The sequence below is a fragment of the Nuphar pumila genome, chromosome 5 (assembly GCF_984573655.1).
Source record: "Nuphar pumila chromosome 5, dmNupPumi1.hap1.1, whole genome shotgun sequence".
Classification (NCBI taxonomy): Eukaryota; Viridiplantae; Streptophyta; class Magnoliopsida; order Nymphaeales; family Nymphaeaceae; genus Nuphar; species Nuphar pumila.
Window position 1 is genome coordinate 61,617,278 of NC_143253.1, and position 18,053 is coordinate 61,635,330.

Consider the following 18,053-nt stretch of genomic DNA (forward strand, 5'->3'; position numbering starts at 1 on the left):
AAAATGCAGCCATGTCGTATGATTGTGGCACTCAAGGGTGTCGCTTAAGAGATCTTTGGATCCCAAGTTAGGATTGGATGAGAAAGAAAGCTTTCTTGCAATTTTTTTACTGTTTTGGATCCCACTCTTCATGCATTTAGTTGTTCAACATCTGACCTGTTTGCATCCTTCGGAGAGAGAACTGGAAAATTCCCAAGCACTTCTTCTGTGACTTGTCCTCGAGAAGGTTGCGCCCCTAAGTGTAGGTTGACAGTCCCCAAAGCCTATAATAATATCTATCCCCAAGAATGACCCATCTTTGGTTGTACTAATTTAGACTCCTTAAATGCATTCTTCTGACATCTTTATTCGCTTGCCAAAGATGGCATCTCTGCAAATTAGGGGTTCGTTGAACTTATCAAGAAAAAGTAAAGCTGCTTGTGACACCTCTCTCTCTCTCTCTCTCTCTCTCTCTGTATATATATATATATACCTTAAAGTTAAAGTTTGAGAAGGAATGGAAGATGGGAGGAAGAAATGAACTCACTTGCTAGAATTAAGAATCATCCTAAGGAACCCGACGAGCGGCACAGTGTCTTCGAGAATTCGGTCCTCCCAATCCACCCACCTCGAATCGCCGCCCTCCGAACACTCGATCACTTGGTCGCCGGAATTTGCAAAACTCGAGAACCTGCCCTTGCTCACGAGCCTATCAGCGGCGTCCGTAGAGGCGATGGAGGGTTTGTGCAGCAGCGCAGGCTCATTGGTCTTGTCGCTGGTCTTTAGGGCGCGGAGTTGGGTCGTCCTCAACAGCAAGATGAGGAAATTCGAAGATGGTGTTGGAAGGAAACGGGGAATTCGCATAGAGTAGGGAGAGGAAAGCTTGGGGTTAGAAGAGAAAGGAAAGATGAGGCTGTGGAACAGAGGTCATTCTCTCTCCCTTTCGAATCCTTTAGAGACCAAAGCAGGTTATATGTTCCCCCCCCCCCCCGAACAGGGCCGGTACTGATATCTCATGTTCGGGGGTTCCAAATAGCACCACGTATAAGATGCAGACTGGCATGTATATCGATGTGTGTCCGCATCATACTGCATCGTAATTTGGTGCCCCAGCAAAGACTTAAGTACCCTTTACCGCCATTCGCTTCCTCTTCCTCGAACGGACATAAATGCCCTCCTTCTAGAAAACTGAATCGTCGGTTCGTGAAAAAGACAAAACTGCCCTCCATCGTTATCGTGCCAAAAAGTTTTGTCCCTCCTAGAAAACTGAATCGTCGGTTCTTGAAAAAGACAAAACTGCCAAAAAGTTTCGCAGAGTTTGCGTATGTAGCAAGCGTTATGTTGTAGGATTCAAATAGTTCAAAACAATCCATTCTCGCTCTAAGCACTCTACCGGAGATTCTTTTCTTTCATCTGATTTCGTCGGAGCATCCCTTTCTTTGTTCCAGAGCATCGGTTTCCGTCTTACGCGCAGTCGCAGCATAATAACTACCTTCTGTTGCGTATTAGTTGTTACTGTTGCTTACTCTATATTTGGAATATCCAAATTCTCATCGTTTCGGTGAGTTTCGTGTAAGGTTTCTTTCTTCAATATGAAGATTGCTTCTTATACAACGATTTGTACTTATGAACCCAAATATTCCGACGATTTCTAATCATGATGATCGTGTAATGTGTTGTGCAGGTTAACAATGTCTGCACCTCATGAGATTAGAGAAATTCCGTCGTTCTATGGGTTGTCTATTAGAGAAGTGATCCGGCAATCCCATCTATCTAAGGTTTTTGAAAGATACCAAATTATACTTAAGATTGAGAACGATGAAGACAGGGAAAAAGCCTTGGAATCGTATTATGAGGAGAATTATCCATCAGATATCGAGGTTGCGGACCAAAGGAAGAACTCTGAAGAACGAAAGATGCAGAACAAGGATGACGAAGAGAAAGCAAAGGCAAGAAATATTGATGAGAATATAAATAGAAGGCGGAGGATTAACGTACAGGTGATGGAAAGGATGAAGAAGAATGTGGAGGAGTTTCAAAGATATGTTAACTATTTAGTGGAGGACACTGCGGCGCAATGTAAGAGAAGAGACTTGGAGCGTAGTGCAATGCGAAACAAGGCAAGGCTACTGAAGGAGGCGGAGGAGAGGCGAAGGAAAATAAATAAGGAGGAGGAAGAGAAGGAACAAAATATTTCTCAGTATGAGGAAGAAAAGGAAAGGCGAATGAGGGAGAAGGAGTTTGAGGAAGAGAGGTCAATGCAAAGGCAGGAGAAGGAGAATGAGGAAAAGAAGAAAAGAGAAAGGAAGAAGCAAGAGGAAGAATTGCAGGAAAGAAGGAAACAAGAACTGGAAGAGGAAGAAAGGCGACGGAAGGAGAAGGAGGAGGAAGTGCAGGAAAGGGAAAGAAAGAAGCAGGAGGAAGAGGCAAAAAGGGAGAGAGAAAGGAAGCAGAAGGATGAAGAGAAAAAAGAGAGAGAAAGGAAGGAGAAGGAGGAGGAGGCGAACAAGGAGAAAGAAAGGATGCAGGAGGAAAAAAGGGAGAGAGAAAGGAAGCAAAAGGAGGAGAAGAAAAGGGAGAGAGAAAGGAAGCAGAAGGAGGAGGAGAAAATGGAGAGAGAAAGGAAGCAGAAGATTGAGGAGGATAATAGGGAGAGAGAAAGGAGGCAGAAGGAGGAGGAGAAAAGGGAGAGAGAAAGGAAGGAGAAGGAGGAGGAGGAGAATAGGGAGAGAGAAAGGAAGGAGAAGGAGGAGGAGAAACGGGAGAGAGAAAGGAAGCAGAAGGAGTAGACAAAAAAGAAGAGAGAAAGGAAGCAGAAGGAGGATGAGAAAAGGAAGGATAGAGAAAGGATGGAGAAGGAGGGCGAGAAAAGGAAGGGGAGAAAAAGGCATGCGATGGTGGAGCCGGTAGAGATGGAGATTGAAAGGCAATTGGTGGCAGTGGACCCACCAGAAAGTCCAAGGTTGGAGGGAGAACAGGAGAAAATAGCGACCAAGGTAAATATATCTGTTCTGTCTGTGAAGATTTAATAATATGTTTAGCGATTTTGGTATAGAGATTACTGTGTTAGGTATTAATATGTATAGTGATTACTGTGATAGTCTGTCTGCAACCAATATTATTTATACCGGTTAGTAGAATAGCATTTATAAGTACAAATGGAACTAATTTACAATCGGTAGGAATAATATGTTATTTTGTGTTATGGCAGTTCACGGGAGAAACAAAGCACCAGGTGAAAAGCTCGGAGGTTGGTGTCAATGGCCTGTAGTGCTATCGTGGTATGGTCAGCTGAGTGCATATAAGAAGGACCGATTACGAAATATGCACTTCGGTGGCCTTTTGGACCAACAATATTTTGAAACTTGCTGGAATACCATGACCCACCTGGTAAATAAGTGAAATGATAAGACGAACACATTCCAGTTTGATTCTTTTGAGATCACCATGACTCTAGAAGATGTGGCGAGGATCACTGGCCTTAAGTGCGATGGTAGTGCTGTCCTGTTACGGCATTCAAACTATAACGCAAGGGAAAATTGCACGGCCCTGTTAGGAATGTCGATGGACGAATGGAGTCAATGTATTTCTGGTGGAATCAATTCCACATCATTGAAAGTCTCATTTTTTCGTAATAAATGGGAAGGCCACTCCGCTACTTGTGCATCTGAAATAGCTGACCAAGAGTTGCGCGACTTCCTTCTATATTTTTTTGGTCTTACATTATTTTTCGATTGTTCTGGTTCGAGAATAAGTTCCATGTGGCTGCAGTACCTGGCAGTCTTAGACGAAGCCGACAACTATGCCTGGGGTGCTGCTATGCTCGCACACTTGTACAGTCAACTCTACCGTGCGAGTAATGGTACGAAAACAGTTGGAGGATTTTGGCCATTTGTTCAGGTATTTGTTGATTACATACTTAGTAATTGTAGACAAATCTCATTGCAGGTTTTGGCGTTACTAATAATATTGTTTTTGTTAGGCATGGGCGTTGGAACATATTATCCCATTGCGTCCACGTTGTGGCCCTCCGATTTGTGGTTTTCCAAAGATCGGTCGCTCGGCTAGAATAAACGTCACAGTTTATAATGCTAAGTCCATTTTAGATGGGCTGCAACTAAACGAGGTAAATGTTCTAAAATTGTTTACAATCGTGTCAGCATTTACCATTGTAATGTTCAGCATTCTTAAGTATCCATCGCTGCAGAATTGTCTTCCGTAGTACATATCGTTGTTGCCATATCATGCGTAAATAAATTTTAATATATTTGTCATTCGTTATTAAAAAGAATTACCAATTTATAGGTTTTGTGGAGACCTTATGGTGACGGGGAGGACGATGATGAAGATGTTGTTGCGGAGGCTGCTAGATTGTCTGACCGCGATTTGTGGTTGTTCTGCAATATTGAAGCCGAGTTGCAGCAAGGTAGTCGAGTTCTCCTACAATCTGGCTTGGGCAGTCTATCCCAAATATGCCTTTGGAAGTGAGAAGGAAGATGAATAGTGGTGGGTGCAGGAACGTGAATTGGTGCGAACGCTATAGGGACGAATTATTCATTTGGAACTGAGGTAGTGTCTGTGCCGTATCGTATGATTCTAACAGACGACAATTTGATCCCTTGTATTTTGAAAGCTATTGGGAACCAATGCGCCGAAATCTGTCGATTGATAAAATTGGGAACCCATGCATCCCAACAGCCTCCTCTCATATTGCAGCCCAGCCTCTACAACCAAAACGTCGTCTCTCTTTGGTTACAACAACGATTCCCTCAGTAACAAAGCACGAGGAAGAGCGAACACTTGCTTCAAAAGAGAACATTGTCTCTGCCGCAAGGTTCGAAGTTATGGAAAGGGAGAATAAGAAATTAAGGGTAGAAGTAAGCACTTTGGAGATTCAATTGAACTCAGTGGTAGAGATGATGACTAGTTTGCTTAATAAAGGTCTCGCAACAAAGATGCCACACATGATAGACATTCCACAAATAAAAAGTGAGAGACAAGTCTATGATATTTCATCTGATTCGTCAAGTGCCTCGGAATAAATCCTAGATTTTCATTTTTATTACGCTATATTTTTGTTGTAATTGTATAATGAGTTGTAGTAACGTGACATTCTTTTATTGTTTAATTCTTTATTATTACATCTTTTCGTCTGTGGATCTCGGTAATAAATAAACTTTAATCGAAAATAGATGTTTGTTCAGAAATCGTGGCATTGCATAACCTCTCTGACATCACTAAGATATAGCATTTCGGTTTAGCAATCGCTGTATTTGTCTCCGCCTCGAAAGAATATCACAAAAAGGATTGGAGATGTAAGCCGTGAACAATAATTTAACGAGTCCTGACGGCGTAAATGATAACAGTCAATAGCGACAAGAAAAGGTTGATGCGCCAAAATCTGTACGATTCGGTTCCCGGTCAGCAATTGTTCATCTGGCAGGGACACCTTCAATTCAAACCGCGATAATGAATGTCTCGGTAATAAATAAACTTTAATCGAAAATAGATGTTTGTTCAGAAATCGTGGCATTGCATAACCTCTCTGGCATCGCTAAGATATAGCATTTCTGTTTAGCAATCGTTGTATTTGTCTCCGCCTCGAAAGAATATCGCAAAAAGGATTGACGATGTAAGCTGTGAACAATAATTTAACGAGTGCTGACGGCGTAAATGATAACAGTCAATAGCGACAAGAAAAGGTTGATGCTCCAAAATCTGTACGATACGGTTCCCGGTCAGCAATTATTCATCTGGCAGAGACACCTTCAATTCAAACCGCGATAATGAACGTTTGTTGTTAAAAAACCGTTGAGGAAAGTATGTTGCATGAATATATCGATGTATTCATATACGATAATCAATAAAATAATCGTGAAAGATTATTCATACCTGGAAAACGGGTTTGTTCGGGTCGTGTCAATCTCCCACTGAAAGATTGTTATAATGCGACCGACAAACGATGAGTTTTTAATTATTTAAAAGTCATTAATTTAATTTGCGGGGTGTTTTCGAAAAAGTCTGGCATGTGAAACGACGTATTTTTAAATATTTAAAACACAAAGGGCGGCTTGTGGAAAGACATAATTTTAAATACTTCGAACGCAATTATTTAATTTGGCGGCGGTTATCGAAAAAGGGCGGCATGCGAAAAGACGTATTTTTATTTATTTAAAACGCAATCATTTAATTAGCGGGCTGTTTTCGAAAAAGGGTGGCACGTTAAAGGACTTTACCTTTGTATTTGGCTGAGGACGACATTTCTGTATCTGCGTTGCAAAGGTGCCATCGATATCCAAAGTCCAGGCATGGCGCCGAAGAAGGGGACAATCGGAGCAGTACGACCAACCATGGCGGCCAAGAAGAGGACGATGGGAGCAACACGACCCGGCACGGCGCCAAATACGGTTGGAGCACTACGACTGGGCACGGCGGCAACGGGGAGGACGATGGGAGCAAAATGACCAGGCACGGCGGCAACGGAGATGACGATGGGAGCAAAACAGTCACGCACGGCGCCGAAGAAGAAGACAACCACATCCATAGTACCAGCACTAGCGCTTAAGACGTATGTTTTTTGAAACGCTTGAGCGGTTTAGTCAACATTTGGTTTTTCATGTCGTATTTGGACTAGTGTTGTTTACTGTAGACAATAATTTCAATGTCGAATCCTCAATACCACGCTCATGGTGCACGCAGTTCAATATCTACAGGCAACGGTGGGCGGCAACGCCCCTGACGATTTCGTAGATGACATCGAGCAGATGCAAGATGAATTTGCAGTTGGGAACACTATCAGTAATTTTGTAAGTATTTAACCACTATCAATTTCTAGGTCGTTCCAGTTTGTATGTTTTGAAGTTCGTAAATTTGTGCAACCAGACAATGTGTGATTATGTTGATTACATCCAGAGCAACCCAACGAGCAATACAGTACGCATCATCAGCCCTTATTTCATGGTATGTCTGGTCCGCTGTTGTTTTGTTTGCTTTTATGACGTACTCACATTTCTTGGTGGTTAAACCTTACTATTTTGTGCAACAGTTGTACGTCCGGCGAAAGTCATACGACATTGGATTCACAGATGTACTACCTTGTTGGAACAACGATGATGAGTGCCTAGACATTTCGAAATTTGGAAAGGTAAGTGAACAAACCTCTTCAACAAGGTTTAGTCGTAACATCCTGATCACGATATGTCTCTGGAATGAAAAATTATTTTATCGATTCGCAGATTTTACTTCCTACACTCTGACAAAATCCCGACCATTGGGTCCTATACGAGATGAATTTTCTGCAAAAACAACTATGGTGCTATAACTCATTGGACTGCCACAGTGGCGTAGAACGCGACGCTATGCATTTGGTAAGCTTCTGCCCATAGGTGAATCGTAGCTATTTGAGGTGGACCGGACTGTAATATATTATCCCTTTATCACAGGCGGGATTCCTTAACGGGCTTGGTGTCGACATTGTCGAGTGGATGTTGCTCTGTGCTGACGATGCTCCTTTACAAAGTAATGGGGTCGATTGTGGCATATTCGTAATGAAGCATATTGAAGCAATATACAATGGAGAAGAACCTTGTTTCCACGCTGTATGAGCTTTGTATCCGATGTTATTGTTTATTCCTGTTATATATTGGTTTCACATTACATGTTTTGTTGCAGGAACATATGCCGCAAATATGCTACAAAATATGCGAACAATTGATTGAGTTTAAAAAGAACGGCAGACAAAATATGTAAAGTGAAACCTATCGATTGCTCTGCCTGTATAACCTAATTAGCTCTGCCATCACCGTTCTCGCCCTCCTCCTCGACAGCAACCCAGTCGGTGCAATCGCGCTGAGGATGGCCAGCAGGAGCTCCACCATTGTTGTATACACAACCAATGCTGGTAAAAGTTGTTCTTCAGTAATGAAAAATACTGTACGACGAAAGATATTTCTAAAAATTGCATTCCGTGAACTTATCAATAAGAAAGGTTTGTTCTTAGAAATCGCTGTATTGCTGAACCTACGATAATGTACACCGATGTACACCTAAGGCAATTTCTTGGGACGCGTATGGACGTACTTGTGGATGTATTTGAGATCAAAAAACTCGGTCCAATCGCATTGATTACTATTGAGAATAGCCCTCTGGCATGACATTGTTCAATTTTTGTCATTAATGTGGAGTGCATTTTTATTGAAGATTTGCTTTTGGTTTCATGAAACTGACGTATATACTTGAAAACTGACGGAGGGTGATAGGACGTTTCATTAATATTTGAATGACACAACACACAGCTCCAGTTTGCTTCGCGAATAAAGAACCGACAAATCGATAATTCCTGCATATAGGCGGCTTCGACGCAGTTGTCGTATCCATTTATACGTTTTTCATATGTTTGTAAAATCATAATTGAAGGAAACGTCATTTAAAATTCAAGAAATTTTCAAATTCTTTCACAAGTTTTAATGGTCGTAGCAGTGTAGTTGACGGTAGACCACTAAGCGTATCGCTTTGTACTATTCGTAAAATACGGAAGCTACATTAATGGCTCTTATTCACCACTTTTTTTCATATGCCAGCAATAAAGCGATGTTTAAGCATACAACATTTCATAGCGATGTGGAATATTATCATTTCGAACATTAGAAGTCTTTGTTCATTAAAATACATCGCAGTCTCACTCAGCGACTGTCAATCACGCGGGTTGAGCGCACATCTTTTATCAATTACAAGCCTTTTAGATGCTCGCGAGGCCTCCGTCAGTTTCTCCTCCGCAATTAGAAAGGATGTCAATTTTTTGCAGAGTTCTTCGCGGAATCCTGGTATATCAACCTGCAAAAACAGATTGTAAAGTAGAAGCAATAGACATGCACTTAATCCCCAATAACAGAGGCGAAGAAATGGCATACAACGTTGAAACAGGGTTCTGCACCATTGTATATTGCTTCAATGTACTTCATTACAAATACCCCGCAATCAACGCCATTATCTTGTAAATGAGCATGGTATGTCGTGCGATAGATCCACTCGCTAGCATCGACTCCCAAAATGGCTTTGAGGAAACCGATCTGAGAATAATGCGACCGACAGTAAATTCATGACCCCAGTACACGACTTGTTCCTCACATAGATATTGAAACTTACGAGATGAGAAATGTCTAGCCGTAAACCACTGTCAACTTCCAACGAATTGTAACGCCATAGTTGTTTTTCGTGTAAATCCATCACGTATAAGACCCAATGCTTTTCAGATTGCCAGAGTGTAGGAATCAGTATCTGCAAATAGATCGAAAAAATGTTGTTAGCAGTGTTATGCTGTAATATTGCACTCTAGGTTTGTTTGCTTACCTTTTCACTTGACAAAAGGTCTCTGCAGTGATTACCGTTAACCCAATAAGGTACGTCGTCTTGAAATCCACTGGAGTATGGAAAACAGCGTAAGATAGTCTGCAAACCGAAACATTGCTAACACCAACGTTAACATACGAATCAATTGTACTAAATCAATAACGAAAAGCAACATAAAATACAACCGATATACCATGAAATACGGGCTGACGACGCTTACAGTCTGGCTTGGTGCGTTGCTTTTAATATAACTGACGAAATCGGATATAGTCTGTTTGCAGCAAATATGTTGTTAACGCACATACACATGACTTACGTATATAGACAACTCCTACTAGTTTCATACTAACAAAATTACTGATCATGTTGTATTGTGCGAATTCACTGTGCATTCGGTTGATGTCCTCCATGAGTGATTGACTAAGTTTTCGCCCAACTTCATCGATGGATGTTCGACTGAAATGAATGCGGACATTGCAACAAACGACATTGAAATTACATTATACAGTACACAAAAAACAAATCACAAAAAATGGCATGAAAGAGACGGATTTTGCTGGACATGTAGACGATGTGTAGACAATATACCCATGATTCGCCATTGTTGGTCATGTAGCTGTCTTCGTCTGCGTCACTGACCACAAATTTGTATGTTGGAGGACGGATCTACAGGTTTATGAAGGAACCGTCAGTTTGATTGTTGTTGGTTCACAAAGTAGAAGGCAAACACAGCTTCCAATACTTGTGCGACTATTTATGACCTAAAAGATGTACTGCTCAACCAACATGATCAATGAATATTGTACGACAAATCAAACATTTATTGTTATCCGTTGGAACTGCGTAATTCGACTTCATATTCGCTGCATAGCGAGTTGTGGTTATCGCGGGAAAGCGATTTGTGCAGCAATACTCGGCCTTTGGAAAGGGTGTTAGTCAACGCCGATTTGCGGTGTTAAACGATACTAGTATAATGCGATAATGAACGTTTGTTGATAATAACCCCGCGGATCTTAAAAAAAAACCCACGGGTTGAACTATATAGCGATTGTGAGAAATTGTGGAGTACCACTCACACTTGCACTTCCAATGTTAAAGTGAACAAAGTTCCCCCTGTAGCAGATGAAGAGGTTTACTTACCTCTTAAGAAATGAAGTGAGGAAGAGAAAAGACACATTGAGTAGCATTTTATTTATAATATATGGATACAACTTTTCACAATATAACAATAGTGATTTCAAAAGGCAATTGGAGGTGTCACAGGAATCTCGTGTGGGCTATTAATTTAGTTGTCATGCCTCTTTGCATGCCCTGATCTCCACAATGTCGGATTTGTTGAGAGTTTATAGTCATTTGTCACTGATGACTTGCGGTCCGTGGTTGGATTTGCTTAAATCGATAGATAGCGATTTTTTGCTTCTGCAGAAAGTTGATTGATGACATCACTGTATGGTGATTTGTGGTTATCGTTGATTAGCGATATGTGGCATCGCAGCGTAGTGATTTGAGTGTATTGTTCGACTGTCGATCTAAGCGGGATGACAAAGGTTGTTCAAGTAACCTATTTTTGGGCATTGAGCAAGGTTGCGCTTCATTTTATGATCTAAGTAGGCTTTCAACCGCGCAGGTGATAGCATACTTAGATCAAAAAATGAAGCGCAACCATGTTCATTGCCCGAAAAAAGCTTACTTAAACAACCTTTGTCATCCCGCTTAGATCGACAGTCAAACAATACACTCAAATCACTACGCTGCGATGCCACATATCGCTAATCAACGATAACCACAAATCGCCATACAGTGATGTCATCAATCGACTTCCTGCAGAAGCAAAAAATCACTATCTATCGATTTAAGCAAATCCAACCACGGACCGCAAGTCGTCAGTGACAAATGACTATAAACTCTCAACAAATCCGGCATTGTGGAGATCGGGGCATGCAAAGAGTCATGACAACTAAATTAATAGCCCACACGAGATTCCTGTGTCCCATACCTATTTGGTTCATGACATAACTTAATGGCGATTTTTTGGTTATCATCGAATAGCGATATTTGGCACCGCAGCTTAATGATTTGGGGGTATTGTTCGACTGTCACTCTAAGCATTATCTGAGGGGTTATTCAAGTAAGCTTTTTTGGGGCATTGATCATGGTTGTGTTTCATTTCATGATCTAAGTAAGATTTCATTTGCGTGGTGATAGCAAACTCAGATCATAAAATGAATCGCAACCTTGATCAATGCCCCATAAAAAATTACTTGAACAACCTTTCTCAGCCCACTTAGATTGACATTTGAACAATACCCACACATCACTATGCTGCGATGACAGAGATCGCTATTCAACGATAACCACAAATCGCAAAAACACAAGCACGGACCACAAGTCGTCGATGACAAATCACTATAAACTCGTAACAAATCTGACAATGTTGAAATCAGGTTATGCAAAAAGGCATGACAACTAAACTAATAGCCCACACGAGATTCCTGCGTCCCATACCCATCTGTCGAATGCATCAGAGCTTGTCATGATAGAGAAAATGTAAGACACTGCATTAAGTTTCACAAGAAATGCATACCTCCTCACCACATTGATTACATACCAATAGACTTGTAAAACTGAAGCGATCCTTGCCGGAAATCTGGTCGGGAGGAATGGAGGTTTCAACGTTTGCTGGTACTTCTGTAGGGTGTTGTTGCATGTTGGACATTACATGAGTTAGATATTGACAAGCTTCACGTAATGGGAAGCAATATAATGTCTAAAATACCAGTTCATTCGAAGGGCTTTGTTGTTTTTTATGACAGGTTGGTTGTTTCTTAGTCCTTTTCTTGCCAACCAATTCTAGTGCACCCTTTGACCTCCGACGATTGCGATCAGAGGCAGTTTTTCTTTTGATACCCTTCGCTTCATGAATATGTCCATCATAATCAACAACGTTCACTACTGACTTGTTGAAGATATTGTTTACGCTTTGACGCAACTTCTCGGGAGTGTCAAGCGAAACATGATTTTCACCTACGGTGTTCGATCCCATTATCTTCGGCTGGTATTCATTCGCTGCAACGGACTTAAGGTGAATTGACTCCACGTTTTCAAGTAACTCCATTACAGATACATAGCATTCTTCACTTCTCGATGCCAAATCAGCAACATGCATGAATGACCTACATAGTTGTTGGTAACGAGAGGCTATGTGGCGCTTCTGGTCAACACCAGATTTACTCGCATTGTCCATAACGAGCATTTCAATCTTTGTGCGTCTCTTCCATCTTCGCATTAGGTAAGACTCAGGTATTTCTTGTATCTTCTCTTGATTGAGTGCCTTTAATTCATGACAGCATAGAATGCCTTTGAATTCATACATTTTGCACGAACATTCTACCCTTCCGTTGTCAACATTGTACGTGACATGTGCTTCTTGCCTTTCCTGATGCTTTTCGCCCTAACAAAAAATATGGTATTTGTGCATATTCTCGGTTTGCACGAGTTCTTCTATTTTGCAATTCATGACATACAACACCTCTTTCTTGATCCATTCAAATACAGTTAGTGTATACAGAGCTGCAGGTCGCATCAATATTTTCATGCCAAAAGTTTGAGGTCGTGTATTGAAGCATTTCACGTCTTGTTCAAGCTCATTCTGTCTTAGACCGTCTACAAATAATTCATATTGTTCCATGAAACGAAACATTGCTAAACATGAATACAGAGTTTTCTTCAGAGTGGCATGCATAGATTCGACTCTTTGTGTGCGTATCATACCTGCACAAAAGTATTGTCTTCCATATGCCAATGCCCACTTCTCTTTTTCTACATATAAATTTTGTAACCACAGACAGTCAGTAAGGTCGTATGTCTTAATCATTTTGTCCCAATCTGACTTAAAGGTGACCTCGTCTATGCTATGAAGTACACACCTTGTAAACTTTTTGTCAAACCCTGTATTCTGATTAAATATGTGTCCTATGTTCTTTGCTGTATTTTGAAAGATATGCCACAAACATAGGCGATGATGTGCATCTGGCCACACATGAAGCACTGTAGCCGCAATTGCGTGATCACCATCTGTAAGTACAGTTTCAGGATGCTTCCCGTTCATTGCCTGTGTAAATACTCTGAACAACCACTCAAAGCTTTCCTTGGTCTGGTCATACACAAAAGCACCGCCTAATATACAACTCTGTGTGTGATGGTTCACTCCCACAAACTGCGCAAATGGCCACTATTCAATATTAAACTTTACTATAGTATCAAACACAAGCACATCATTGAAGCATTCATAATCTACTCTAGACTTTGAATCTGCCCAAAACATATTCACAACATATCCATCTTCGTCCACTTGCATTGCACTAAAGAAACCATGTTCATTGCTTGATTTATTCTGTAAGTAACGAACCAAACAACATATTTCTTTGTTCTTCATGTTATCTGTCCTCTTCCTTCTCAAGTAGTTTCTTAGATCCAAAGGTGTAAATGACACATTTTCGCGACCACCATCTATGCGGGTAAACAAATTGTATGTCTTCCTTGGTGCAATGTCGGCGCTATAGGCTATTTAAGCCATTGCAGCATGCGCTACAGTTACTTTACGATGTGACCTTAGCATAGGAGTCATAAATGATGCAGATAAATCATGATTATGATCACTGATTAAAGTACGCACGACAAATTTCTCATTCGGATGTCTTCTCAAAACCAATCTCGCCTAACATCCACATCTTGATTCCGGCATGCTCCTTGTTGGATTTCCCATTGATTTCTTCTAACCTTGCTTGGAACAGACATATGTCTTTCTAACCAAGACACCCTGTGCATTTTTTGACCAAGAAAACCTTCTCACACTGAAGCCAACTTTTAAGGCATAATCATTGTAAAATTTATATGCATCTTCCTCGTTATTAAACTGCATTCCTTCTACAGGAACATAGTCAAGTGTAATTCCATGTACATTCCCAGTTCCTACGGTTTTATTAAGTGTACTGACATCAAAATCAACCTCATTACTGAATTGCATTTCTTCTCTTGGAACATTCAAGTCAAGTGTACTTCCGTGTACATTCCCGGTGCCTACACTTTTATTATGTGCACTGTCATGGTAGTCTACCTCATCATTGAATTGCATTTCTTCCACTGGAACATTCAAGTCAAGAGTGGGTCTAATGCCTGCACCCTTCTTTTTGTGTGCATCGTTAGTGCATATGTTCAATTCTTCAGTTGCGTCATAAGTATAGATGTTCAATTCTCCAAATCTTTCGATTGATTGAGCTACATTGTCTTTATTACAACCTGACGATAAGCTCAATAATGTTTTAAGCAATATATCAATTTGTGTTTGCAGCAAAATAGCAAATAAATCGATATTAACTAACAAAAATGTATCTCACAAAAACGGGAGTCTGTTACTAATACAACAGTTTCAGATACAATGCATATAATGAGTTAATGTAGGATACCTGATGGGGTAGAGGCCCTTCCTAGCATTTGTAAACAAGCATTCTTGTCAACAGGTCCCAGCGTCTTACAAATATCGATAAGTTTCCAACCATCGTAAGGACATGATCTACCTGCAATAACCAAACAATGCCTTAATGGCACACAAGACGACATGCCTTCTTCATCGATAGCATGATGAGATGAAAAGCTACTCACGCTGCCTTAATGGCACTGGTTGGAATGTTTGTGCATCATTGATTTCTTCCGTAATGCCTAACAACAACGACAAATAAAAGAAGACAGTGGAATGTTTTGTAAGCAATATATCAATTTGTGTTAGCAAGCGACATAGGTTTACTACGATTTAATCAGGATGCATATAACAACGGATACCACTAGGGTTAAACAAGTCAAAGCAACGATTTAATGAATGAAAGTATCAAAGCAAGTGCGGTTTGATGTTTGCTTATACTGAGCATCGACTTGTCGCTTATCATGCCAATAAAATACACATGTCCTACATGTGTGTTGACGATAACGCGAGGCTCTAAAGCGAGTTCAATAGAAGTCGCTGAGATAGCAGCGATATGCATGCGAAAATCGCCCCGCCATGCCTGTAACGATGTCTTTATGCATCCACACGTTTTCAAAGTCTGTGTACAAATATCTTACAAATACATATTACAAAACATATAATATCTTACAAAACGATATGTATAGTGATTTGTAAGATATTGAAAATCGATACGGAAGTTCAGCATAATAACTTACAACTCGACGATACAAAACCATACTATCTAAAAGGTCGATAAATATATCGCACAATAAATTACAAATCGATAAGGAAGAACTTGAGCATAATAGCAAACAAATCGATATTAACTAACAAAAATGCATCTCACAAAAACGGGAGTCTGTTACTAATACAACGGTTTTAGATACAATGCATATGATGAGTTAATGTAGGATACCTGATGGGGTAGAGGCCCTTCCTAGCATTTACAAACAAACATTCTTGTCAACAGGTTCCAGCGTCTTACAAATATCGATAAGTTTCCAACCATCGTATGGACATGATCTACCTGCAATAACCAAACAATGCCTTAATGGCACACAAGACGACATGCCTTCTTCATCGATAGCATGATGAGATGAAAAGCTACTCATGCTGCCTTAATGGCACTGGAAGGAATGTTTGTGCATCATTGCTTTCTACCATGATGCCTAACGACAACAAAAATGAAGAGAAGACACTGGAATGTTTTGTAACGCAAGGCAGGCACGAGAAGGCGACAATGTGTTGTACAACAGGATAAAAAACAAGGCGGAAAGCTCGACTGGAGACAAAGGCAAAGTTTTGGTTGATAATGGGAGCAACTGTTACAGCAGATGGCGCACGATAAGGAACGTCTCCACTTTAAATCGTTAACATCAAACTTTCTGGATGGAGGACTTTTTTGTCCTTTTCTGGACCCATCGTTTCACAACTTTTGAATGGAGGATATTTTTGTCATTTCCTCGAACCGTCATTTCAGGGCAAGAAAAGCAAGTAAGGGTGATTAAGTCTTTGCAACAGCACCAGAGTCCGATGCAAAGTTATGTCAACATACACGGGAATGCGAGCCCCATGTGCATGAATACGTGACACTCATTCGATCCCCCGAACACAGACGTGGGATTCAGTGAATCATCGGGGGCGAACATACACCACCCTCTCGAGACACCCATAGGGACAGTTTTTCGATTAAAAGGTCGTCGGGTCGTCGTCGTTAATGACGATCGGGCAGCTCATCCCGTTCTCCATAGAAAGAAAGAGAGAGTGTCGGGGGACCCTTACCCCAAATTTTTTTTAATGTGTTTCTCTCGTCCTGTTCTTTTTGTAACACGAATTAGGGTGTTACACCAGGAAAGGTCTGTAAGGACTTGACAAACGCTGTTTTGAGCATCTACCGTGCCCAACGTTTGTTAAAATTATCGTCCCCTGCGTTCATTTCGTAGCATTAAGGGTACATTTGATGCGCCGTTCTCAATGTGATTTGGACAAAAATTTTGTTGAGAAAGGCGATTTTTAACAAACGTTGGACTTGCCGGACGACGCTCCGCGCGTCTGCCGCGTCCTTATAACAGCCGGTTTTTCGTTCCACTCTCCCCTGTTACAAAAGTAACAGGGACGAGAGGAACACAAGTTTCTCGACGGGTGTGCCAAAATGTTCTTCGGTCTATGGCACCGCCTGCTCTCTCTTTTGTTCTCTCTTTCAACCGAACTCTCCTCTCCATGTATCAATACATGGTGCCACCCTCCCCCCCCTCTCTTTGTTTTCCCCGAGCGTGGTGGCCGACCACCATCGCCACCCAGCTCCGGTGAACACCTCCAGTGGCTGGCCCTCCTCCCTAAGCACTAGAGGGCGCCACTCCCTTCTGGCGACCTGCACTATGCTTCTCTGCTCTTCGACCAGATCAAGCAACCGAGCCTCTTCGCATGGAAGTCCATGATCCAGGAGTTGCCCTAGAGCCAGAACCTCTTCAGCCACGCTCTGTCCTTTCTGAGAATGCAGGGCTGCAGTCTGCAGAGTTGCACCCAACAAGCATTCCTTCACCTCCACCATGATGGCGTGCATTAAGGAGCTCGCCCTTAGTGAGAGAATGCAAATTCACGGGAGGGTTCTGAAATGCGGGTTTGGTTCAGATAGGTACATACAGAACAATCTCATCAGGCTTTACTGCAGTTGTTCATGAATCGAGCTTGCATGCCAACAGTTTGACAGAATGTCCAAGAGAGATTTTGTTTCAACGACATCGATGGCAGATGGGTATGTGAAAGCTGGGAGAATTGTCGATGCTAGGGAGGTGTTCAATTCGATGGCTGAGAACGATGAAGTTGTGTGGACAAAATACTTGATTTCATTAGATCGTCTAGGTAGTTCGGAAGAAGAGTTCTCTTGTATTTGAGCGATCATTGCAATGTTCTTTTTCCAGCTTCAGTGAGGTGAGAGAGATGAAATTGTCAGCTTATTGTAATTTGATCGGTCTCTGGCACCATGTATTGATATGGCTGAGTGGTGTTGTTAATCAGCATCACTTAAACGAGATACTTCCCAAGTCATGGGGGGGAGGGGGGGGGGACAGTGAGGAGAGATATTGCCTAGGATTTTGAGATGGGTAAAGGACGGAATGATGCTACTATGCCTTTGGGACATCTTCTTTGGGTGGAGATTGAGGATGGTATGTGGTGGCCTACGCAGGTTAGTCGATTACAAGACTTACCATCATTTTGAATGTGT

At 41.4% G+C, this 18,053-nt stretch overlaps 1 protein-coding gene across 1 annotated transcript; it reads right to left on the minus strand.

Annotated features, from left to right (window-relative positions):
* Window positions 1–522: 522 nt before the first annotated feature.
* Window positions 523–843, minus strand: LOC149837694 (protein DCL, chloroplastic-like). Its single transcript, XM_090008101.1, has one exon. The coding sequence runs from the start codon at window positions 841–843 to the stop codon at window positions 523–525; it is 321 nt and encodes a 106-aa protein (XP_089864227.1).
* Between the last annotated feature and the right edge of the window lie 17,210 nt (window positions 844–18,053).

Coding starts and splice junctions, on each gene's coding strand:
- LOC149837694 (XM_090008101.1), bottom strand. CDS start 843: ATGCGAATTCCCCGTTTCCTTCCAACACCATCTTCGAATTTCCTCATC.